At 39.5% G+C, this 26,122-nt stretch overlaps 3 protein-coding genes and 1 pseudogene across 3 annotated transcripts; 2 read left to right on the top strand and 2 right to left on the bottom strand.

The window, feature by feature from the left end:
- Positions 1-1,604, bottom strand: part of LOC148341743 (uncharacterized) — an 82,367-nt pseudogene extending 80,763 nt beyond the window's left edge.
- Positions 1,605-6,062: 4,458 nt separating this feature from the next.
- On the bottom strand, positions 6,063-11,871 carry LOC148341742 (uncharacterized). Its single transcript, XM_088287379.1, has 3 exons — positions 11,511-11,871; positions 8,344-8,631; positions 6,063-7,012 (listed from the first exon to the last, which is right to left on the bottom strand). The coding sequence occupies exons 1-3, from the start codon at positions 11,632-11,634 to the stop codon at positions 7,005-7,007; spliced, it is 420 nt and encodes a 139-aa protein (XP_088143505.1). The 5' UTR covers positions 11,635-11,871; the 3' UTR covers positions 6,063-7,004.
- Positions 11,872-18,482: 6,611 nt separating this feature from the next.
- On the top strand, positions 18,483-19,360 carry LOC148341741 (uncharacterized; the record flags this gene model as incomplete). The annotated part of the gene is made up of 1 exon (XM_088287939.1): positions 18,483-19,360. A coding segment is annotated over one exon (831 nt), but the record flags the coding sequence as incomplete, so codon positions are not given.
- A 485-nt stretch (positions 19,361-19,845) lies between these two features.
- Positions 19,846-25,224, top strand: LOC148341740 (uncharacterized). Its single transcript, XM_088287938.1, has 3 exons — positions 19,846-19,852; positions 24,150-24,175; positions 24,260-25,224. Exons 1-3 carry the CDS (start codon positions 19,846-19,848, stop codon positions 25,121-25,123), a joined length of 897 nt encoding a protein of 298 aa, XP_088144064.1. The 3' UTR covers positions 25,124-25,224.
- Positions 25,225-26,122: the final 898 nt, after the last annotated feature.

Here is a 26,122-nt window from a genome sequence, read left to right as displayed (position 1 = left end):
TTGTAGTTTAGCCGAGCGGCACGAGGGGGCGCTGGAGCGGTTAGACGGCTGGTGTGCGCCGAAGAGGAGAGTGGACGAAGAAGAGAGTGGAAGAAGAAGAGCACTTTTCCCCGGACACGATTTGGGGCGACGTTTCGCGCGGTTCGGACCGTACCAGAGCTCCGGAGGAGGCCGGCGTGCGTGGCAGTTAAGCCGAAGAGGAACAACTTCCGCCCGGGCTCTAGCGGGGCGACATTTTGCTCCGTGCGAGAGCTCCGGAGGAGACCGGCCGGCGTGCGTGGCAGTTAAGCCGAAGAGGAACACCTTCCGCCCGGGCATGAGGGGAGCGCGAGGCTGTCAGTTATGAATGAATAAATGAAGAAATAAATAAATGAAAAATGCCACCGTACCAGCAGGTAAAAGTCAAAGTAACTAAATAAGTACAAAAAGAGGTAATTGAATAAATACAAAAATAATGGCTGGGGAATAAAAAAAATAATAAGTTTTAATAATAATTTTTTTTTTGTTATAACATGAATTTCACTCTCTCTCTCTCTACCCGTATATATATATATATATATATATATATATATATTTTTTTTTTTTAAGCATTTTTGAAGGTGCGCCACTACTTCGCACCTATATATATATGTATGTATATATAGGTGCGAAGTATATATAAGTATTTTATTTTATTTTATTTTATTATTTTTTTTTTTTAAGGTGCGCCGCTACTTCGCGGATTTTCAGTTTTCGCGGGTGGTCTCGGTCCCCATTAACCGCGATAACCGGGGGTTTACTGTATATATATATTATATTATATTATATATATATATATATATAGATGTATATAAATATCATATGTATATATATATATATATCATGTATGTATCTATATATATATATATATAGATATATATCATATGTATATATCATATATATATATATATATATATATATGATATGTATATATATCATATATATATATATATCATATATATATATATATATATATATATTATATACAGGGTGTCCCAAAATAATGTATACACTCTTTGAATCGTTATAACTTATTTAATTTATGTATTTTGACTTTTGAAATAAAGTGATACAAGAGAAAGAATACATATTAAATGAATCTGAGACTAAAATATACAAAAACCTTAGGAAATTAACCTTTAATAAGATACGAACTACTTGGGGTCAATAACAGAATATTCATAATTATGAGTTTACATCAAGTGCTCAAACTGGTTGCCGTTCTGTTCAATACACTTTTCATATCTTGAAGAAATGGACCTACAAACGTCCAGCAACATTTCCAATGGTATTTGAGCACATTCTTCTTCAATTGCTCCTCTCATTTCAGCAATTGTTTTGGGTTTCCTGCTATAAATTTTGTCTTTTAGGAACCCCCACAAAAAGAAATCTATTGGTGTTAAATCTGGCGATCTTGGTGGGTATTCAACTGTCCCTCTTCTTCCAATCCACCTGTTTTGCATATCTTCATCCAGATAAGTTCTCACATCGCGGTGAAAGTGGGGAGGTGCACCATCTTGCTGGAAGAAGAACTCGGTATCTTCAAACTGTTCTTGGAGGTGCGGCATAGCAAATTCCTGTAACATGTGGAGATAGTGTAGGCCTGTTACCGTGCTTTCAAAAAAGAACGGCCCGATAAGCCCTCTGGCTGATAGTCCACACCATACAATGATTCCAGGCAAATTCAAGTGACGCTCCACTGTAACATGACGATTTTCCAGTGCCCAGTAACTGCAGTTATGCCGATTTATTGAGCCATTCAATTTAAATGTCGCTTCGTCACTCCAGATGATTTTATGAGGAAATTCATTATCATCTGCACATTTAGCCAGGTACCACTCACAAAATTCAACCCTTCGATCAGAATCGTCTTCATTGAGAGCATGAACAAGCGGTGGAATAAAACTCTTCCACTGAGCACGCTTCAAAATGCGATGAACGATAGATTTGGGAATACCTGTTTCACGTGAAATTTGATGAACCGATTTTCTCTGAGAATTTTGAACATTATCAATAACTTCTTGTTCTCTTGCTGGGCTTGTTGATGATCTGTGTCGTCCAGAATGACCCTCTCATACACTGGATGCTTCCATGCTCCTCAAAGTTATCTAAGATGCGTGAAATAGTGACACGTGATGGCGCGTTTCTGTGGAACTCTCTTGTGAAGCCAGGATTCGCAGGGCTCCTCCATGAAGAAGCCCTTCGCGGGAAACCTGGAGAAGGTTCCTGGTCTTTGTCCCGCTGTTGTTGTCGTTGTGTTTGGTTGTGGTCTGATCGGCGTGGTTGCGGCCAACAGCAGCCGTTTTTGGCTTAATAATGGATGGATGGACAAATTGGCCTGACTTATTATACAACGTTACAGTATTTTTCGTTCAGCGCTCAACAACAACTTACGTCATCAACAAGTTACCCAGGGGGCACCACTGCATTCTCAATGAGAAACGACTACAATCAACACATCACATCTGTTAAAACCGAAGAACAAAGTTGAGCCTTGATTGAACTCGACAGGAGTAACACCGAGTGCCTGTTGAAGTAACTATTCCAGACCACGCCCATAATGGCATAAAAATGATGTATGAGTTAGTGAAGGATGTGTTTGTTAAAAAGTAGTTATATTACATTTGGAAGTAGATATTAACAAAGGAAAAACGACTGGTTATTTGATTTTCATTTTAAAAAATAAATTCCCAAATTGAAATACAGCTTGTTTGTTTTCTGCAACAAGGAAGGAAACGTCTCAAAACAGCTTGAATTTAAAATTTTGTTTCGACTACAAAAATAGAATATAACACGAGCAAAAATGGAAAAACGGCTTTTCTATTTATTTGAGATTCCCGGAAGTGGTCGGAGAGGGACAAATTGAAAGACTGCAATTGCGTTTTCTCGCCTGTAGGTGGCAATGTTTTCCACAGTTTTGAATGAGTGAAGACGGGTTTTATCGCCATCTACTGTTTAATAAACAACGACTTTTAACCTTTGTGGAATATTATTGTTGGAGATGTGCGGGTCTGGCCCAGCTTCCCTCCGGACAGGTCGACAAGCAAGGCTGCATTGGTGATATAAAAAAAAACTTCTGAGACACTGCGATGGTTGGAAAAAGATTGTATTGGTGTCAATTTGGCTGATGCCAGAAGTTCCCCCAAAAAAGGGTGTGTCCCCCCCCACCCCCGCCCCCGCTCTCGAGCCTTCCCTTCTTATATGGAAAGCTAACAAAAGATATAAATATCCAGTTCTCCCCTGTTACATATGCATTCTCATCCTACTTGCCCTTACATGGCCATCCAAAACCCTCAAGGACGAGAACAGATGTGGACTCCCCTTATGTTGCTCCTCGGCGCCATCTCGTCTAAACCGGGACCCATTCCTGTATATCCATCCCTTGATAAGTCGGGGACCCCTGTCGAAATCCCTGACCTGACATAAACTATGTTGAGGCCCACTGCATTAGAATCGTAACTCATTGTAGTGGCGGCTCAACGCAAGATTATACATTCACCAGACCAACAGTTGCGCTATGTTAGAAGTAGAAATGAAGAATTATTCCCGTCCATAAATTACAACGTATGGAAATACAAACCTGTTTCAAACTCTTCACATTGCCAGCTTTCTTGTTTGTCACTTTTTCCTGTGTGCTTGTGTTTTGGGTTGCGATTTTTGATTGGCTCTCTTCATCATTGAGGTCAGCGTCGATCTGAAGTAACTCAATGTCGGTGTAATGTGTGCAAAAATATACTTTATTTCTAAAGCGCATTTCACGTATATGGGTTTAAACTTGAATTGCTGTCTGTTTTGTTTTTTCAGCGTTACCCGTTTACATTAAGTACACTAAAGTCCATCAAAGGCTATTAATTACATAAATCCTACAATAAAGCATAACTTTAACTCTATTCATGGAAGTAAAGTTTAATTTAGGCTATTAAGTAACGCAGTGGTGGGCCTTCAATGCCTTCTCTGTTGGCCGAACATAATCAATAAAAAAAAAAAAAAATCGTAATCGTCGCATTGATGTCATATTATAGCTGAGCGTTGTATTTTTAGGTGAGAGTTTTGAATCCAATCGGAATTCCGCTCGCTCGTCTAGCAGGAGCACGCATTATGCGTTCCGAGGCCTTAAGATGCAATTGTGCGAGCATCTCTTCTGTCAAAGTCAATGAGCTTTCATATTTGTCAGACGGTTGCGACAGCCAATCAGATCACAAGTTGGTTACAGTGAGCCTTCTCGCTGACCTTATGCTGAGGGTGATGAACGCGTTTTGTGATTGGATACTCACTCGTGAGGGGGCGGCGCTATGCCGAATCAACACACCCAAAAGTCGTAACTGGCGACCGTTCGAAAATCTGAAATATATTCTTGCTTTTTTTAAACCACAATGGCCGAAGGAGGGAAAAGTGTGATTTTTATTGCAGATACACTTGCAAGGACATTTTCTAGTCTGACCTTTCAAGAGAAGCTATATCGTCCAACACTCACTCAGTGGTGCGTAAGTGTGTTTCTCCAAATTATTTATCCAGCCGTGGTGTCATAAATGATGGTATTTTAATGGGGATTCATTCAAGTAGGACGAAGTAGGACTTCTTTGAAGGCACAGGTGTGAAATGCACTGAAGTAACTTAAAAAGTAAAATAAAATTACGATTGTTTAAGAATGTGCAAGAAAGAAAAATGTTGACAAATGTTGCAAATAATGATATTTTCCAGGAGGTATTTATTTCTTTGTTGTTGATTCATTCAATTCTATACTTATTTCAATATTTGAGTATTATTTTTCTTTCAATATGTCGTATATTTTGTCTTTGAAGTGTGGGTCCTTGCTGCCTTCCGGAGAGGCAGCCGAGCAAGGCTGGATTGGTGATGGAAAAGAACAAAAGAAAGAAGAAAGATTTTATTCTCGTCACATGCTGATGTCAAAAGAAGTCTCCCCAAAAACGTGTGAGCCCCCTCTCAGACATTCCTTTCTTATAGGGAATGCCCAAATAGGACATGAATATCTAATTTTCCCTTGTTGCATATGCATTCCCATCACGCTAGTCTTCGGGATTTCCCTCCAAAAGTCCCCCAGAGGGAGAGCAGGTGCGTCTCCCCTTTGATACGACCAGTCTACACGTGACCACCTTGGCTGCCAGGATGGCCGAGTGGTCAAAGGCGCCGCGTTCAGGACCCAGTCTCCCCAGGAGGCCTGGGTTCGAATCTCGAATTTCCCCATTGTGGGACTAATAAAGGGAATATTATTATTACTTCCATACCCTGGAAGGTCACTGAGCTGGCGAGAGAATTGCCCCCACCATAAACAATGCTCAGGCCTATTTTCTCTCAGGGCAGTATCTGGTTACATCGGAACTTCAGAACCAAGACTGGTCACTTCTGTGAGCTCCAGTCCCTTCATAGTTTCATTAAGAGAATTACTTCCCATTTCTAAATTAGGCCATTTAAAAATACACAACTTTTTTTTTATTTATTTCAATGTATATTTAAGCTTGCTTATGTAATACTACAATATTTATTCAATTATTTTAATATGTGAAATTATATCAATATTAATTTAAACCTTTTTATTTCACACTGTTCATTTGAATATGTATGCAATTTAAATTATTCCATCCCTCCAGGCATTTTCTGCCGCTCATCCGGGGTCGGGTTATTGAATTAATTTAATACCTAAGTATTTTTTATATTTCAATATTTATTTTAAGATTAACTCTTCTCAATGTGTTCAATATTTATAAAATGTTTCTATATTTCTTATTAATTGCATTAAGTCTGTATGTCGTTGCTAATTTTACATTTCAATATTTCCCGATTTCATTATATAAGCAATCCAAAGTATAAAAAATATAATATAGCATGAAAAAAGTATTTTGAATATTTGACAAAATTATAGTTTTTCCGAAGTGAGATTCTGCTTAGCAACAAACCCCAAACACTTGATAGAGCTCAACCTAGAAAGAGAAACCGAGACTGCTTGCGTTTCTCTCTCTGGTTCTTTTTATAGTTCAACTTCTAGTTCAGTTTTTCACCTTTTCACACAGCGTAATGAAGGCCAGTTGAGCAAGTGGAACAAGTGATTATATTGATGATAGTGGAAGGCAACGATTTCAGAAGCACCGTTTCTTCTCACACTTTTTCCATTAGGTACGATTAAAAAGACAACTGAAAAGCATAATGTTAAAAAATGTTATTCCAGGCAAAGGCAATTAATTTTATTTACATGTTTGATGTAAACACCAAAACAAATCATCATCACTCAGACACAATGCACTGATAACATTGGCCTTGTGTCAATGTCAGGTTCGCCAATTTGACATATAGTGTTCGTAAGCTAAAAGGAGAGGACAAACAGCTCTTGTGGAGACAGAAAGGTTAACAAAGTTTATTTGACAACTTTATCTCCCCCCTGTTCCTCGATGCTTTTCACACATTCCCTTTTATAACATCGGGGAATCAGATTACACTTCAAGAAATCAGATTACACTCAAGGGTGGTACAGTTCGTCTTCTCAAAAGCTGGTTTAGTCCGGTTTATCATGAGCGTGCCGCCATGACTTTGACGTCAACATCTTTTATCAGGACGCACGATGTTGCTTGCTTCAGACTTCGATGCCAACTTATCAGGGCTCCTCACGATGTTGTTTACTTCATCCTCACTTCTGGAGAAGTGCCACCGCCCCGCCAATTGCAGACACCTCTCTGCAGTAGAGGTGTCTCCCTGTATCACCCCTCACACTGCAAACACTCAGCATAGTTCACTCTATTAAACTGCAACATGTTATATGCACTACATATTAAAATAAGCTGCATCACGGCAAATGTATAATAACCTCTTAATATTATTCTAACAGTCAATAAAAAAGCTTTGAAAATTCAATACATCATATTTTATTCAAAATCACATTTACATCTTACCACAAAGAGTCGGTTCTTTCATTTTTTTTTTTTTTTTTTAAGCTTCAAGGATCGCTGCAATTCTCGCCAGCACAATTGTGTCTCTCAGCTCCCTGTTTAGTGAAGAATTTTTTAGAACAAACGCTGCAACTGAATGGCTTGTCTCCACTGTGCGTTCTTGTGTGGCTTCGTAAATGCGACTTTCGAGAGAACCTCTTGGCACAAACTGAGCAGGAAAAGGGTTTTTCTCCACTGTGTGTTCTTGCGTGGCTTGTTAAATGTCTCTTTTGAGAGAAGCTTTTCCCACAAACTGAGCAGGAAAAAGGTTTTTCTCCAGTGTGTGTTCTTGTGTGATCTGTTAAAATTGACTTTACATTAAAGCTTTTGCCACAAACTGAGCGGGAAAAACGTTTTTCACCACTGTGTGTTCTTGTGTGTTCTGTTAAATATGTCTTTTTCGAGAAGCATTTTCCACAAACTGAGCAGGAAAAAGATTTTTCACCACTGTGTGTTGTTGTGTGGCTTGTTAACGTTGAGTTTTGAGAGAAGCTTTTTCCACAAACCGAGCAAGAAAAAGGTTTTTCACCACTGTGTGTTCTTGTGTGGCTTGTTAAATTTGGCATTTGAGAGAAACTCTTGCCACAAACTGAGCAGGAAAAAGGTTTTTCTCCACTGTGCATTCTTGTGTGCCTTACTAAATGAGACTTTCGAGAGAAGCTTTTGCCACAAACTGAGCAGGAAAAAGGTTTTTCTCCACTGTGCATTCTTGTGTGCCTTACTAAATGAGACTTTCGAGAGAAGCTTTTGCCACAAACTGAGCATGAAAAAGGTTTTTCTCCAGTGTGTAATCGTGTATGTGTTTTTAAATTTGACTTTCGAGAGAAGCTTTTGCCACAAACTGTCAGGTATAAAACGGCCCTGACGCCTTTTTTACACCGGGAATTATTTAAATAATGATGGCTGAATGTCCAAAGTCAATCAAGCAAAGTTTTATTTTCCAATTTGCGAGTTGGTGAGAGAGAGAGAGCCGGAGGCCGAACAGGCCTGTTCGGCCTCCCACACTCCCTTCATCTGACCCCCTCCTCTGACTCTCCTCCGGACATAAAGAGACAAAGAGGGGGGCTGTCTTCTGGAATTCTAGCAGGCAGGCAGGAAACAACCAATCACAACAGTCAGTTTAAAACTTCAGCTCGAAGATTCAGAAACTTGAAACCGAATGTGTGTGTGTGTTCAAGCTGTGCTCATGTGTGCTAAATGAGTGTCTGTGTGTATACAGTTATTAGTGATACAAATAGTGTATGAAACATGATTATGAATACACAAAATTGGTGACATATCCTAACACAAACCGAGCAAGAAAATGGTTTTTCTCCACTGTGTGTTCTTGTGTGCGGTTTTAAAGACAGCTTTGAAGTGAATGAGTCAGTGTGACATGCCCTTTCACCTTTAGCTTGCCCATCGTCATCATCGTCATGAGCGTCTGATAATGTGTCCTCATTATGTGCTTGTGATGGCCCCCAGTGGTCTTCGTCATCTTCTGTTGTCACGTGATGACTTGAGCTGCTGCTTGGAGGCTCCGCCCCTCTGTTGTCCTCACTCTCATCCTTGTTTACATCTTCAGTCTTTATAGGGACAACGTTCACTGGTGACTTGTTGATCTCCTCCTCCTCCTTTTTGATGTGAGTCAAGTCTGGCTCCTCTTTCACAGAAAGGAGATCGTTTTCACTGACGTCTGCAGGACACAAAAAGACAAATTTGGTTTGGCCAAGTCAAACCTCAGGCGGCGACTTTGTCTGATATTGTTTCTACCGTGCTACCTTGACTTGTGCCTGCCGCACACGGAGCAATGCGTGCGACCCCAATTTGGACCGGACCATGAGGGCATTTCACAAAATTACGTCCTACGATGTAAACCTCCCTTTAGCACAGCCATGTCCAAAGTCCGGCCCGGGGGCCAAATGCGGCCCGGGGTCAAACTTCATCTGGCCCGCAGCCTCTGTAATAAAATTAATACATTCTGGCCCGCACATATACAGTGCTTAGTTTGCTCTCTTCTTAATTGCTGTTCCTAATTTACCCACTCTGCGACATCACCCCGGGTGACCTTGACCCCCAATTTCTAAAATGGCGACAATAAACAAAAAAAGGAAAGTTGACTGAGAGCAATATCAGTGCGCAAACAAAGTACGCATTAGATATGAAGTCTTTGGCTGAAGAGTTCACACGACGCTTTCGGGATTTTGCAGCTATTGAGGAGGATATCTCTCTTTTTTCATCACCTTTCTCCGTGGACACAGACAATGTTCCAGCCCAGCTGGAGCTCATTGAGCTGCAGTGTGACGCCGAGAGCCGCAGTCGACACCGGCAACTTTCTCTCCACAACTTTTACCGACAGATGGATAAAGGCAGGTTTCGAGAGATTCGAGAGTTTGCTAGGAAAATGCTGAGCTTGTTTGGGTCGACGTATTTGTGTGAAAAGACATTCTCGGTTATGAACTTAAATCAGAGTCGCGTGAGGACACGGCTCACAGACTCTCACCTCGCGCATCTTTGAGCCAGACCTGGCCTTTGTGCTGCAGTCCAGATCTCAGTATCACCCGTCACATAAATCCAGGCAAGTCATTTGTCATTTAAATAACTGACTTAATTTTGTTTTGTTCAGTCACAAATTTAGACAAGTTGTCGGTTTTCATTCCAGAATAAAATGTTCATTCAACATTTATATTTGATGATATGTCATATATATCAAATTAGTCCTGGCACTTGTGGATAATCATTTCTGTTATTCAAAAATTCTGTGAACATTGAACTCCCATGATGATATAATTCATATTCAAATATTATTTGCACTCAAGACTATAATTACTTCCGTTTAAGAAAAAAAGTTAAACAAATATTCAATTGCATGTGATGTTCATGTTTCAAATGAACCAAAATACATGTTTGATGGTTTAAATGAAAATAAAAAAGCAAATGTGAAACACAGAATCACTTGCTAAAATGTGTTTGAATATATTGTTCTTTATGTAGTTAATGTCAGCCGAGGTCGGCCCTCCCACATTTTACAACATCAAATCCGGCCCCCTTTGCAAAAAGTTTGGACATCCCTGCTTTAGCAGCACAACTGTGATAAAAGAGCATTTAAAAAGGAAGCACGTTGCAGCTGATGCCAGATTTAATTCCTGACATAGTCACAGACGTTTCTGGAAGCTAAGCGAAGTTAGCACACACAGGCTATTGTGTGCGTCTGATGGAACACCTGTTGTGGGACCCTAACTTATTAATGGGGGCCACTGGGGGCCATCGCAACATAATGTCATTGATAAAATAGGAATCGTTCAAGCGAAATATGTTTTCAAGTATTTCATTTTGCATTTATAGATAGTTTCATCGTGGGTACTTTTTGCTTTCATGATAATCTGGATCCCTAAAAGAATTAAAGGGGCCCTGGAATCATAGTCGCTATTTATTGCATGATTTAAGTTTTTTTTTTTTTTTTTGCCCAAAATGACATTTAGCCCGCTAGTACGTTCCAACATTCCCCTTTTTACGTTTTTAGAAAATTTCTGTTTCTAAATAAACTTTAAAACAAAATTAACGTTCGAAGAGTCAAAACCCCTACAAATAAATTAAGCAACAACACTTTCACTCTAACTTTTATGTTGACATATTTGAATAATGACTGTATATTTTAAAGTCATCCAATATGTATTAAAATTCGACTAAGATACACCAAAATATTATGAGTTCACTGATTATGAGTTCACTGAATTATTTTGTAACCGCAATGATGTATAACAGCCAGAGGGTGTCAGTAATGAGTAACAAAGTAACACAACACCTCCCACCGTTACGTCATCATTGTCTTTTGCATACATTATCAAGAACTATGAGTTGCAGTCGAGATGCAAACCACCTGGGCTAGAGGAACTTTATTACCAGGAACTAAATGTTTCTGGACTTGTTGGTAGAAAGGGGGTTGTGACGTTTTCCCTTTTTAAGCCTATAGTAAGCCAAAGATGCAGATGCATTCCTTGCAGCATGCGCTTGTTCACTGATGAGATCCGTGCAACCCTGGATGGATGCATTCAATGTATTTTAAATGTTTGGATGGGGTGAAACTATGCGCACATGCACAAAACTTGACTTACACCCGACGAAGCCAGCACAAAGTTAATAAATAAATAAATAAGACCAATACGTACTTGATTTTTAAAAAAAAGATACATAATATTTTGTGTTTTATCCACTAAAATTGATCAACCGCCATTAATGTTTTCGCCGCAGTGTGCATATATTTTAGATTCAAGCAGAATTCTTTCCGTAAGGAATCGCTTGAACAAGATATAAAAACCAGAAAATGTAAAATGTTAAATAATCAGTTCAAATTTTATACTGGGAAAAACATGGAGTTCACCCCCCACTATTGGTTATTCTTTGGCATTTATTTTCTGCAATTTGGCATCAACAAATGTTCAGCAAATCGGCAAGTAAAAGGCAAACGGCAATAATCTTGAACGATTTCCCCAAACAACTTAATGTTGTGATGCATATTTTTAACGATAGAAAGTCGTTCTTTACAAAGCAAATGAGAGTAAAACGTGTACAAACCTGCTTTGTGTAGCACAACACGAGGCTGGTTGCAAACTTCGTCCAGCAGTTGATGATGTTGCTCGTTCTCTTCTTTTATTCCACAAAGTTCCTCTTTGTACTTGTGTGTCGTTCTTTCACACATATTCAAATGATAATTCCAAAAAATCCGCACTTGATCTCTGCTTGGCGATGAGTCATGTGCCTCTTTTCGTTAGCGGCTAGCTAGCTAGCAAGCTAAGCTAACTAGGCCGAAAAGCATCAACGCGCGAAGATGAGGTTATCGGGACACAAAGACTTAATGAATTATGTCGTAGTCCTTTAGAGTAGCACTGGACATCATTTGAGAAAATTACAGTCAGTTCCACACAAAATCAGAAGAATTTAGCGGTGGGTGTTTTTGTTCCGGTGTGGACCTGGTCGAGGTCCATCGGTAGCTGCGCGCTTGCTAATGACGTCATGCTTTAAGAACGTATTTTTCAAATATATTTCTTTGCCTCTGTGTTTGTTTTTACACCTGGCTGTTCTCTTTTAATATATATTCTATGTAATATTTTAATTCGGTTGATAAAAAAAATGTAACAAAATAATTAAAATAACGCCACAAAAGCGAGTCAGCTCTGACGTCACTTCCGCCTATGCCCCGAGAAGCCGCTGCTGGAACAGCAGTGGGACGTTCAAGTTTCTCCTACCGAACTTGCAACAATGCTGTGGTTCAATTGGGCTGCAAGATTCTATGAATAAAATGTCTGCATATACTAGCAGTGCTTCTCAATTATTTCACGCCCGCCCCTACCCAGAAGAAAAAGATTCGCGCCCCCCACCACCATTTTTTTCTGTCTTTGTATATTGAGATTAGATTGTCAATAAAATATCCCTGAACTAACCTACATTGATAAGAAATATAGTTTCGAGAACTATTATCGTGAGGATCTCGAAGCTCAGTACTCTGTTGTGCAAATAATGATGAGATGATAAATACTTGTCATGTCATGTCATTGTCCTCACCGCTTATCCTGTGCTTATCCTGAACTGGTCGCCAGCCAGTCACAGGGCAGACATAGACACCGTCACTGAGTGGGAACTGAACCCACGTTGCCTGCACACAACTCAGGCGAGTGTACCACTACACCATCAGTGACATAATAAATATTTACTAATACGTTTTTTGCCAAAAACTTTATTAACATTAACAAACAGTTATTAATACGTACATAATATAGAAAAGACAAAAAGAAGAGCTAGGGGGATTTTAAACAAAAATTCTATATGAATAACATAAAGCAACAGCTTTAGTATTGTTGGAGTTGAGTCACCGTGGAAATGAGAAGTATTTAGTAAATCAACTTTTAAAAGCCAAACGTACGCCAATGCGTGTTCGGTTTTTGTACTCAAGAAGAAAAGGGTCAAATAAAGACTCAACAACTGATTAGAGTTCCGATATTTAGTTTCTTCCATTTCTGGAGTTCAGGAAATAGTACAAAGACAGATATCTGGGTGGCTTTTTCTTAATCTCACGAGAAACTGCACTCGGGCGAGCACAGTAAAAAAATGTGCACCATCTTTCAGCCCAGCTTCAGTTTTTAGAGGAGTTTTTTATGTCAAGAGTAATGTAGGTTGAATCGGTTGAATCGGTCGTCCTCGCTCCCTCCCACGGCACGGGTCAACGTCCAAGGGAAGGTCCTCCCCAGGTTAGTCTGGATAGTTGATTCCCGTCTGGTCCCCAAGACTGGCACGCCAAGGCTGGCCTTCTCCGGCGGGCAGTCTCTCCGTCGCTCTCCTCGCTGGCATTCCCCTGTAATCTTGTCGGTGTGCATGTGTGTGCAGGTATACGTGGGGGTGCGTGTGAATGTGTAAGTGTGTATGTGCGTGTGCTCCGATCTCCAATTGTTATGTCTTTCGGAATGTGTTTTTTGCGATAGCGTCTATGTGACACCTCCAGTGGCCAATTTGGTATGTTTGCATCCCTACAGCCAATGTGGAGAATGTACTTTGTCGTATTTGTCCATGAAGTGCTGTGAATGTGAGGGCAGCTCATGGAAATGCTATGTGCGCAAATTTGTTCTCAAATCTGAGAATTTCAATAAAGTTCACACATTTAAACTGAGTACTATAAATTTAGCATATAAGAATTGTGGTGTGATCTGTGTGTATGTACCGGGTGGTGATGGTTTAACCCAGACACCCCCTTTATGTTGTGGTATGGTCCATTGGCCTGAGCTGGGACAATGGGCGGGCGCTACGCAGTTCAGTGTGGGGTTGAACGTATGTCAATAAAGCCGACAGTATCGGACCTCGCTGTAGTGGCATCCTTATTTGCAGGATTAAATACACAACAAGAATAATATAATAAAACAGTAAACATCATGACTACAATCCCAGTCAATCCTATCTATGCACAGTACTTCTACTTTCATCTGATAAATGCGTTTTGTTTCATCAATGTTTAACATATTCAGTAAATATGAACCTGCTAAATTAAATAATTGACCTTCTGTCCTGTAAGTGTTTAAAATAATGCCAGCAATCATAATACAATCCTTCATTTACCATTGCAGTTGTCACGATCGTGCCTTTGTGTTGCAGCCGAGTGGGCGTGGTCGACGGCGCGTTGCTCGGCGACGCGGCCGCGAGCGGACGCGTTCACGAGACTCCCCAGCTGCAACCCATCATCACTTAATTGTGGACTATTTAAGCCTCCGACACGCACACTTGCGTGTCGGATTATTGCCCTACTTGCTCTCGCCTTGTGCCTTGCTATAGTCTTTGCCAAACTTTGCTCCGTGTATTGATCGTGTTTGTTGTTTCTTTGTTTATTTCTACAGCTACGTTTCGGCTCGCTTTGTGTTTCTCGATGATTGGATTCAACCTTACCTTTTGGAGGAAGGACATTCTCGTTTTCGGTTTTCTTGCGTTGCAACCTCCTTTTGTTCCTCGTTTTGCTTTTCCTGGGGGAAGATTGTTCCCCCAGCGTTTTTCGTTCACGTCTCCCGACGTCTGTAAGTATAGACCCACTATTATCTCTGATAGCAACTCTCCTTGCCTATCGCCTGCCAATTGTTTTTTGCCGGCCACAATAAATATTGTTTCCACCATATTTTCCCTTGTCTGCAATTTAAGAGTCCACCCACACCGCTTCCCAGCCCCGGCTGGGAAGCGATCCTCACAGCAGTCGTCTTATCATTGCAGCATTTTTTATCATTGCAGCATTTTATTAATTTCCCCTCTGGAACATGGACAGACATTCGGAGTGTTTCCTTACACTTGTATATGTTGTCGGATGTAACTGTGTATATATACATGGGGATTGTGTATATACGTATAAACTGTGTATAGTCGCATAGGTTTGCTTTTTCTGAATGTCTGCTGCTAATGTCATACATTAACGGCTACATTGCACCACCGCCTCTGTGTGATCCATATCTTTACCGTCGTAACACTGCAAATTTCCCCATTGTGGGACTATTAAAGGACATCGTTATCTTTAAAAACCTTGTGTTGGTGCTTGCAAAATAATTTTCCATAAGATTAAGATTGAACAAAATGGTGAAACAAAAATTTAAAAATTAAATACTGTAACGATTAAACATTGAATCCTAAATTATTCCTAAAAGAGTTCAATGAATCTTGAAATTAATAGTGAATTATTGTAGTTTAATGAATACTGAAACGAATAATGAAATGTTAAAGTACTTTAAATAAATACCGAAATCATTTTCGAACACAATAACAGTTAGGTCATAAAAGAGTGACATATTTTAATTTAAAATTCGCAACCACATCACAACCTGGTGAAAAACCCTGAAAAAAGGCAAAGGTGCAAATATGTTGACAAAGTATCACTTTATCATGTCAACTGTTAATAATAGGGAAATACATTCGGAATACTATCCAACCAACAACATGGTGTCAGATGTGAAAACAAAACCAGCAAAAAAATTAAAATTCAATACATCTGTCAAATTCACATTTGAGAACTAAAATGTTTGTTCATATGCAGACGGTTCAAATCTTACGTTTTCCCAATGTTTAGAAGAAGATAACAATGATTTGCATCGCAAATGGTGACATCTGTCGGTGAGTTGGTGACAGTGCTCCACAAAGCCAGCAGCCAATCATATCACAGGGGGGTGTGTCCTGTTCTTCCGCTTTCGTGACGAACAGACTGCCATTTTCTCGAAGGAAAAAAACGACGCCATCTTACATTCGTCTCGTCGAACAAAGAGAAGCACACGAATTATCGCCAAGCAGAGATCAAGTGCGGATTTGTTGAGATTGACGTTTGAAAATGTGTGCTAGAACGACACCCAAGTACAAAGAGGAACTTTCTGGAATAAAAGAAGAGAACGAGCAACATCTTCAACTGCTGGGCGAAGGTTGGAAGCAGCTTCGTGTTGTGCTACACAAAGCAGGTTTGTACGTCTAACTCTCATTTGCTTTGTAAAGAACGGCTTTCTATTGTTAAAAATAAACATCACAACATTAAGTTGTTTGGGGGAATGCGTTCAAGGTTATTGCCGTTTTATTTTTAATTATTGCCTTTTACTTGCCGGTTTGCTGAACATTTGTTTATGGCAAATTAAATCAGTGGAGAAAATAAATGCCAAAGAATAACCAATAGGGGGGGGTAAACTCTGTGTTTTTTTTCCCAGTTTAAAATTTGAACTGATTATTTAACATTTTAAATATTCCGGTTTTTATACGTTGTGAAAGAAATTAAGTTTGTCATGTCATCATGTTTCAAAACTATGCTTACGGGTTAATAGAAGGTCACAAAAACATGGACCTCTTAAACAGGAAAACGTGAGTTCAGTGGTAACAGAGTTGTCTATGCTGGCAGTTTAGCAGGAAGCCACAAAAACAGATGCACGTCTTGAACCGTGTTTGACAGTAAACCGTTTGGCTCGCATTTAACAGAAGTGTGACCCAAACATGTGTTGTAAGCTGAAACCGTTCGAACAACAGGAAGCGTGTGGACGGGTGTGATGAAGTCAAAGTGTTCATGTTTTTCCATTCTTTATGAGTTGGCATATTCAAATTGCTTTGCTGTGCTTCAATAAAACGCCGCACAGGAGTGGGATAGCTTTTCTCTTTGACGGACTGCTCCTCGCAAGTGACAAAGACAATCTTGGCTGGGTGATTCATTTGTGCAGGCTTGTCTCGTTTTTTACAATAACTTCTCTGACATATCTTGTTCAAGCAATTCCTTATGGAATGATTCAACCTGACTCTAAAAACTGTGCACACTGCGGCAATAAGATCAATGGCGGTTGATGAATTTTAGTCGATAAAACTCAGTTTTTTTTTTTGAAAAATCAAGTACGTGTTGGTCTTATTTATGAAATTTTTACTGGCTCGGTCAAGGAACCTCCGGTGGCTCTGCACTGTTCTGTGCACGTGTGCGTAGTTTCACCCCATCCAAGCAATTAAAATACATTGAATGCATCCATCCAGGGTTGCACGGATCTCGATCAGTGAACAAGCGCATGCTGCAAGAAATGCATCTGCATCTTTGGCTTACTATGGGCTTAAAAAGGGAGAACGTCACAACCCCCTTTTCTACCAACAAGTCCAGGAACATTTAGTTCCTGGTCATAAAGTTCCTGTGGCCCAGGTGGTTTGCATCTCGTCTGCAACTCATAGTTCCTGGTAATTTTTGCAAATGACTGATGACATAACAATGGGAGGTGTTGTGTTACTTTGTTACTCATTACTGACACCCTATGGCTGTTATGCATCATTGCAGGTACAAAATAATTCTGTGACCTCTTAAAATATTATGGTGTATCTTAGTTGAATTCGAATACATATTGGTTAACTTTAAAATATACAGTCATTATTCAAATATGTCAACATGAAAGTCAGAGTGAAAGTGTTGTTGCTTAATGCTGATGTGTAAGAACTTTTACTCTTCAAACGTAAATTTGTTTTAAAATTTATTTAGAAACAGAAATTTTATAAATATAAAAAGGGTAATGTCGGAATGTACTAGCAGAATAAATGTCATTTTGGGTAAAAAAAAAAAACCAAACGTAAATCATGCAATAAATAGCGACTCTGATGCCAGGGCCCCTTTAATTTTTTTAGGTATCCAGATTATCATGAAAGCAAAAAGTACCCACGATGAAACTATCCATAAATGCAAAATGAAATACTTGAAAACATATTTCATTTGAACAATTCCTATTTTATCAATGACATTATGTTGCGATGGCCCCCATCAAGATGTTAGGGTCCCACAACAGGTGTTCCATCAGACGCACACAATAGCCTGTGTGTGCTAACTTCAGCTCGCTTCCAGAAACGTCTGTGACCATGTCAGGAATGAAATAGGGCATCGGCCGCAACGTGCTTTCTTTTTAAATGCTCGTTTATCACAGTTGTGCTGCTAAAGGGAGGTTTACGTCATAGGACGTAATTTTGTGAAATGCCCCCATGGTCCGGTTCAAATCGGGGTCGCACACATTGCTCTGTAAGCGGCAGGCACAAGTCAAGGTAGCACGGTAGAAACAATATCAGACAAAGTTGCCACATGAGGTTTGACTTGACCAAACCAAATTTGTCTCTCTGTGTCCTGCAGACGTCAGACAAAATGATCTCCGTTCTGTGAAAGAGGAGCCAGACTTGACTCACATCAAAAAGGAGGAGGAGGAGGAGGAGATCAACAAGTCACCAGTGAACGTTGTCCCTATAAAGACCGAAGTTGAAAACAAGGATGAGAGTGAGGACAAGAGAGGGGCGGAGCCTCCAAGCAACAGTTCAAGTCATCACGTGACAACAGAAGGTGATGAAGACCACTGGGGGCCATCACAAGCACAAAATGAGGGCACATCAGACGCTCATCACGATGATGATGATGATGATGATGATGATGATGATGATGGGCAAGCCAAAGGTGAAAGGGCATGTCACACTGACTCATTAACTTCAAAGTTGTCTTTAAAACCGCACACAAGAACACACAGTGGAGATAAACCTTTTTCATGCTCAGTTTGTGGAAAATGCTTCTCCCAAAAGGGAAATTTAACAAACCACACAAGGACACACACTGGAGAAAAACCTTTTTCTTGCTCAGTTTGTGGCAAGAGTTTCTCTCGAAAGTCACATTTAACAAACCACACAAACACACACACTGGAGAAAACCCTTTTTCTTGCTCAGTTTGTGGCAAAAGCGTCTCTCGAAAGTCTCATTTAGTAAGGCACACAAGAACGCACAGTGGAGAAAAACATTTTTCCTGCTCAGTTTGTGGTAAAAGCTTCTCTCAAAACTCAACGTTAACAAGCCACGCAAGAACACACAGTGGAGAAAAACCTTTTTCCTGCTCAGATTGTGGCAAGAGTTTCTCTCAAAATTCAGGTTTAATATACCACAAAAGAATACACAGTGGAGAAAAACAATTTTCCTGCTCAGATTGTGGTAAAAGCTTCTCTCGAAAGACTAATTTAGTAAGGCACACAAGAACACACAGTGGTGAAAACCCTTTTTCCTGCTCAGTTTGTGGCAAAAGCTTCTCTCAAAAGTTTGATTTAACAATCCACACAAGAACGCACAGTGGAGAAAACCCTTTTTCTTGCTCAGTTTGTGGCAAAAGCTTTTCTTTTAAGACAAATTTAAAAACACATACACGATTACACACTGGAGAAAAAACTTTTTCATGCTCAGTTTGTGCCAAGAGGTTCTCTCAAAAGTCGTATTTACGACGCCACACAAGAACACACACTGGAGACAAGCCATTCAGTTGCAGCGTTTGTGCTAAAAAATTCTCCACTAAACGGAATGCTAAGAGACACGATTGTGCTGGTGAGACTTGCAGCGATCCTTGAAGCTTAAAAAAAAGACAACAAAAAACTGAAGCAACTGACTCTTTGTGGTAAGATGTAAATTTTGATTTTGAATAAAATATGATATATTGAATTTTGCAAAGCTTTTTTATTGACATTAAGCCAATGTGACCGAAGAAGCAATGTGTCTGAGTGATGATTTTTTTTTTTTTTTTATCAAACATTAAAAATGAAATTTATTTCCTTTGCCAAGAAAAACATTTTTTAACATTATGCTTTTCAGTTGTCTTTTTAATCGTATTTAATGGAAAAGGTGTGAGAAGAAACAGTGCTTATGAAATCGGTTCCTTCCACAATCATCAATAAAATCACTTGTTCCACTTGCTCAACTGGCTTTCATTACGCTGTGTGAAAAGGTGAAAAACAGAACTAGAAGTTGAACTATAAAAAGAACCAGAAAGAGAAACGCAAGCAGTCTCAGTTTCTCTCAAAGGTTTTGGAATGTCAGGAGTTGGCAACTTGATGGTGACTGGAGTCAGCGCTGGTTTTCTTGCTGTGTTTGGGTGGCTCGGGTATGAATGGTCCATTGAACATAACTCAAACTCTTCAAATATCCCCTCACTCACATTTAATATTATGCTTTCTGAATACATTTCTGACTAGCTAAAACCTCTTTCTAGGTTGAGCTCTATCATGTGTTTTGGGTTTGTTGCGAAGCAGAATCTCACTTCGGAAAAACTATAATTTTGTCAAATATACCAAATATTTTTTTTCATGCTCTATTATATTTTTTATACATTGGATTAGTTATATAATGAAATAGGGAAATATTAAAATTGGCAACCACAGACTTAATTCAATTAATAAGAAATATAGAAACATTTTATAAATATTGAACTCATTGAGAAGAGTCCTGATCTTGAAATAAATATTGAATTATAAAAAATACTAAAAAAATTAATTCAATAACCCGACCATGGATGAGTGGCAGAAAATGGCTGGATGGATGGAATAATTTAAATTGCACACATATTCAAAAGAACAGATATGTTAAGAAATATTCAAGTTTGAAATAAAAAGGTTTAAATTAATATTGATATAATTCCACATTAAAATAATTGAATAAATATTGTATGATTACATAAACAAGCTTAAATATACATTGAAATAAATTAAAAAAAAGTCATGTATTTTTAAATGGCCTAATTTAGATATAGGAAGTAATTCTCTTTATGAAACTATGAAGGGACTGGAGCTCACAGAAGTGACCAGTCTTGGTTCTGAAGTTCCGATGTAACCAGATACTGCCCTGAGAGAAAATAGGCCTGAGCATTGTTTATGGTGGGGGCAATTCTCTCGCCAGGTCAGTGACCTTCCAGGGTATGAGAGGAATTTAAGGTGGTCACGAGTAGACTGGTCGTATCAACGGTTAGACGCATCTGCTCTCCCTCTGGGGGACTTTTGGAGGGAAATCCCGAAGATTAGCGGGATGGGAATGCATATGCAACAAGGGAAAATTAGATATTCATGTCCTATTTGGGCATTCCCTATAAGAAGGGAATGTCTGAGAGGGGGCTTGCACGTTTTTGGGGAGACTTCTTTTGACATCAGCATGTGACGAGAATAAAATCTTTTTCGAACCAGTTCTTTTTCATCACCAATCCAGCCTTGCTCGGCTGCCTCTCCGGAAGGCAGCAAGGACCCACACTTCAAAGACAAAATATACTACATATTGAAAGAAAAATAATACTCAAATATTGAAATAAGTATAGAATTGAATGAATAAACAACAAAGAAATAAATACCTCCTGGAAAATATCATTATTTATCAACATTTGTCAACATTTTTCTTTCTTGCACATTCTTAAACAGTCGTAATTTTTTTTTTTTTTTACTTTTACTTTTTAAGTTACTTCAGTGCATTTCACACCTGTGCCTTCAGTGAAGTCCTACTTTGTCCTACTTGAATAAATCCCCATCAAAATACCATCATTTATGACACCACGGCTGGACAAATAATATCCAGAAACACACTCCCGCACCACTGAGTGAGTGTTGGACGATATAGCTTCTCTTGAAAGGTCCGACTTGAAAATGTCCTTGCAAGTGTATCTGCAATAAAAAATCACACTTTTCCCTCCTTCGGCCATTGTGGTTTAAAAAAAGAAAGAATATATTTCAGATTTTTGAACGGTCGCCAGTTACGACTTTTTGGTGTGTTGATTCGGCATAGCGCCGCACTGCCCCGCAGTATTGGAACTCACTGGAGTTGCATCTTCATTTGAAGTTTGAAAAACACAACAAAAATCTACGATATTTCGTCCGAAAATTGACAGTCGGAAGTTTTCTTACCTTCTGCGCATGTTTACAAGTGGCGACAAGTTCGTTCAAATCCGAACATTTCGGATTCTGACATGACTAAAGTAGCTCGCATATTTTTAAGTAGACAATTCAGTTGCGAGTAAGGAAGGGAGTAATATTTGATTATTGGCTGTTAATTCATTAGCTCCATGATGTGACCTGACATAGTGTCAGTGACTGTGTTCTGTTTATGCTATGAAAACAAGACTGTGTAATTGTAATTCTGTTGTAATTCTTTCGAGGCAGGAACTGTCCGAAAAAAAAATTCATGCAATTTGTAATCACACACTTTGTCATCCAAAAAGTCACTCAGGGCAAGGTAATTTAATCTTTGGGAAGGAGAAAAAAAATTGTCACTTGCCCAAGTTGGGCAAGTAATTTGGCCACTCGGGCAAGGCAAATTTTAGTGGCACTTGCCCTATGGGCTAGCAGTTTTTAAAGTTAACTTCGAAGCCTACGAGTGAACCACAGCATTGTTGCAAGTTCGGTTGGAGAAACGTAAACTCCCACTGCAGTTGCAGCAGCGGATTCTCCGGGCAAAGGCGGAAGTGACGTAAGAGCTGACTCGCCAATGTGGCGTTAATTTCTTTTTTTTATTTATTTTTTATCAACCGAATTCAAATATTATATAAAATATATATTAAAATAGAACAGCAAGGTGTAAAAACAGAAACAGAGGCAAAGAAATATATTTGAAAAATACGTGTCTGAAGCATGACGTCATTAGCAAGCGCGCAGCTTCCGAAGGACCTCGACCACATCCACCGACCCGTCCACACCGGAACAAAAACAGTCCACCGCTAAATTCTTCTGATTTAGTGTAGAACTGACTGTAATTATTTTACAGGATGTCCAGTGCTCATCTAAAGGACGTCGACATAATTCATTAAGTCTTTGTGTCCCGATAACCTCATCTTCGCGCGTTGATGCTTTTTGGCGTAGTTAGCTTGGCTTGTTAGCTTGCTAGCCGCTAACGAAAAGAGGCACATGACTCATCGCCAAGCAGAGATCAAGTGTGGATTTTTTGGAATTATCATTTGAAAATGTGTGCAAGAACGACACCCAAGTACAAAGAGGAACTTTGTGGAATAAAAGAAGAGAACGACCAACATCTTCAACTGCTGGGCGAAGTTTGCAACCAGCCTCGTGTTGTGCCACACAAAGCAGGTTTGTACACGTTTTACTCTCATTTGATTTGTAAAGAACGACTTTCTATCGTTCGAAATATGCATCACAACATTACGTTATTTGGGGAAATGCGTTCAAGGTTATTGCCGTTTTATTTTTATTTTTTGCTTTTAACTTGCCGGTCTGCTGAACATTTGTTGATGCCAAATTAAATCAGTGCAGGAAATAAATGCCAAAGAAAAACCATTAGTGGGGGGGTAAACTCCATGTTTTTTTCCAGTATAAAATGTTAACTGATTATTTAACATTTGACATATGACAATGTCAAAGTGTTCATGTTTTTCCATTCTTTATGAGTTTGCATTTACAATTTGCTTTGCTGTGCTTCAATAAAACGCCGCACAGGAGCGGGAAAGCTTTTCTCTTTGGCGGACTGCTCCTCGCAAGTGACAAAGACAATCTTGGCTGGGTGATTCATTTATCAAGGCTTGTCTCGTTTTTGACAAAAACTCTGACATATCTTGTTCAAGCAATTCCTTATGGAATGATTGAACCTGACTCTAAAAACTGTGCACACTGTGGCAAAAAGATCAATGGCGTTGATGAATTTTAGTGGCTATAACACAATGGATTAAGTTTTTGAAAAAATCAAGTATGTATTGGTCTTATTTATTTATGAAATTTTTACTGGCTCGGCCAATGAACCTCGGGTGGTCCTGCACAGTTTTGTGCACGTGTGCGTAGTTTCACCTCATCCAAACATTTAAAATTCATTTAATGCATCCATCCAGGGTTGCACGGATCTCATCAGTGAACAAGCGCATGCTGCAAGGAATGCATCTGCATCTTTGGCTTACTATGGGCTTAAAAAGGGAGAACGTCACAACCCCCTTTTCCACCAACAAGTCCAGGAACATTTAGTTCCTGGTCATAAAGTTCCTGTGGCCCAGGTGGTTTGCATCTCCCCCGCAATTCAAAGTTCTTGATAATTTATGCAAATGGCAATTATGATGTATCAGAGGGAGGTCTTGTGTTACTTTGTTACTCATTACTGACACCCTATGGCTGTTAAGCATCATTGCAGTTACAAAATAATTCAGTGAACTCTAATAATATTATGGTGTATCTTAGTCTAATTTTAATACATATTGGATAACTTTAAAATACACCTTATTCATATATGTCAGAGTGAAAGTGTTGTTGCTTAATTTATGCGTAGGGATTTTGATTCTTCACACGTAATTTTGTTTTCAAATTTATTTAGAAACAGAAATTTTATAAAAAAAATTAAAAAGGGGAATGTTGGAATGTACTAGAAACAATATAAGACAAAGTCGCCGCATGAGGTTTGACTTGACCAAACCAAATTTGTCTTTTTGTGTCCTCCAGACGTCAGTGCAAACAATCTCAGTTCTGTGAAAGAGGAGCCAAACTTGACTCACATCAAGAAGGAGGAGGAGGAGATTAACAAGTCACCAGTGAACGTTGTCCCTACAAAGAGTGAAGATGGAAACAAGGATGAGAGTGAGGACAAGAGAGGGGCGGAGCCTCCAAGTAGCAGTTCAAGTCATCACGTGACAACAGAAGGTGATGAAGACCACTGGGGGCCATCACAAGCACATAATGAGGACACATTATCAGATGCTCATCATGATGATGATGGTGATCATGATGATGATAATGGGCAAGCTAAAGGTGAAAGGGCACGTCACACTGACTCATTAACTTTGTGTTTAAAAGGGCACAAAAAAACACACAGTGGTAAAAACCCTTTTTCTTGCTCAGTTCATGGTAAAAGCTCTCAAAATGCAACGTTAACAAGACACACAAGAACACACACTGGAGAAAAAACATTTTCCTGCTCAGTTTGTGGAAAATGCTTCTCGGAAAAGACGTATTTAACAGAACACACAAGAACACACAGTGGTGAAAAACCTTTTTCCTGCTCAGTTTGTGGCAAAAGTTTCTCTCAAAAGGCAAATTTAACAAGTCACACAAGAATACATAGTGGAGAAAAACCTTTTTCCTGCTCAATTTGTGGAAAAAGCTTCTCTCAAAATTCAAGTTTAACAATCCACACAAGAACACACAGTGGTGAAAACCCCTTTTCCTGTTCAGTTTGCGGAAAAGGTTTCTCTCAAAAGTCTCATTTGGTAAGGCACATGAGAACACACAGTGGTGAAAAATCTTTTTCATGCTTAGTTTGTGGAAAATGTTTCTCTCAAAAGGCGAATTTAACAAGCCACACAAGAACACACAGTGGAGACAAGCCATTCAGTTGCAGCGTTTGTGCTAAAAAATTCGCCACTAAACAGCAAGCTGAGAGACACAATTGTGCTGGTGACAATAGCAGCGATCCTTGAAGCTTAAAAAAAGACAAAAAAACTGAAGGAACTGACTCTTTGTGGAAAGATGATGTTGGAGTTCAGTCACCATGGAAATGAGAAGTAGTTTCGTAAATCAACCTTTAAAAGCCAAACTTACTCCAATGCGTGTTCGTTTTTTTGTACTCAAGAAGAAAAGGGTCAAATAAAGACTCAACAACTGATTAGAGTTCCGATATTTATTTTCTTCAATTTCTGGAGTTCAGGAAATAGTACAAAGACAGATATCTGGGCGGCTTTTTCTTCATCTCACGAGAAAACTGCACTCGGGCGAGCACAGTCGAAAAATGCGCGCCATCTTTCATCCCAGCTTCAGTTTTTATAGGAGTTTTTTATGTCAAGGGTAATGTAGGTTGAATCGGTCGAATCGGTCGTCCTCGCTCCCTCCCACGGCACGGGTCCACGTCCAAGGGAAGGTCCTTCCCAGGTTAGTCATCGTCTGGATAGTTGATTCCCGTCTGGTCCCCAAGACTGGCACGCCAAGGCTGGCCTTCTCCGGCCGGCAGTCCCTCCGTCGCTGGCATTCCTCTGTAATCTTGTTGGTGTGCATGTGTGTGCAGGTATACGTGGGGGTGCGTGTGAATGTGTAAGTGTGTATGTGCGTGTGCTCCGATCTCCAATTGTTATGTCTTTCGGAATGTGTTTTTTGCGATAGCGTCTGTGTGAGTCCTCCAGTGCCCAATTTGGTATGTTTGCATCTCTACAGCCAATGTGGAGAATGTGCTTTGTCGTCTTTGTCCATGAAGTGCTGTCAGTGTGAGGGCAGCTCAAGGAAATGCTATGTGTGCAAATTTGTTCTCACTACTGAGAATTTCAATAAAGTTCACACATTTCAACTTAGTACTATAAATTTAGCATATGAGAATAATATAAGAAATCAGTAAACATCATGACTACAATCCCAGTCATTCTTGTGACCCATGCTTCTAGTTTCATTTGATAAATGCTTCTTGTTTCATCCATGTTTAAAATATTTAG

Source organism: Idiotropiscis lumnitzeri, chromosome 2 (genome assembly GCF_059441095.1).
Source record: "Idiotropiscis lumnitzeri isolate Australia: NSW breed Sydney's pygmy pipehorse chromosome 2, RoL_Ilum_1.0, whole genome shotgun sequence".
NCBI lineage: Eukaryota > Metazoa > Chordata > Actinopteri > Syngnathiformes > Syngnathidae > Idiotropiscis > Idiotropiscis lumnitzeri.
The sequence above is the reverse complement of the archived record's forward strand: the minus strand, read 5'-3'. Positions and strand labels throughout refer to the sequence as shown.

Coding starts and splice junctions, on each gene's coding strand:
- LOC148341742 (XM_088287379.1), bottom strand. CDS start 11,634: ATGTGTGAAAGAACGACACACAAGTACAAAGAGGAACTTTGTGGAATA. Junction 8,632..11,510: donor TGTTGTGCTACACAAAGCAG/GTTTGTACACGT, acceptor TGTGTCCTGCAG/ACGTCAGTGAAAACGATCTC.
- LOC148341740 (XM_088287938.1), top strand. Junction 24,176..24,259: donor GTGCAAACAATCTCAGTTCT/GTGAAAGAGGAG, acceptor GTCCCTACAAAG/AGTGAAGATGGAAACAAGGA.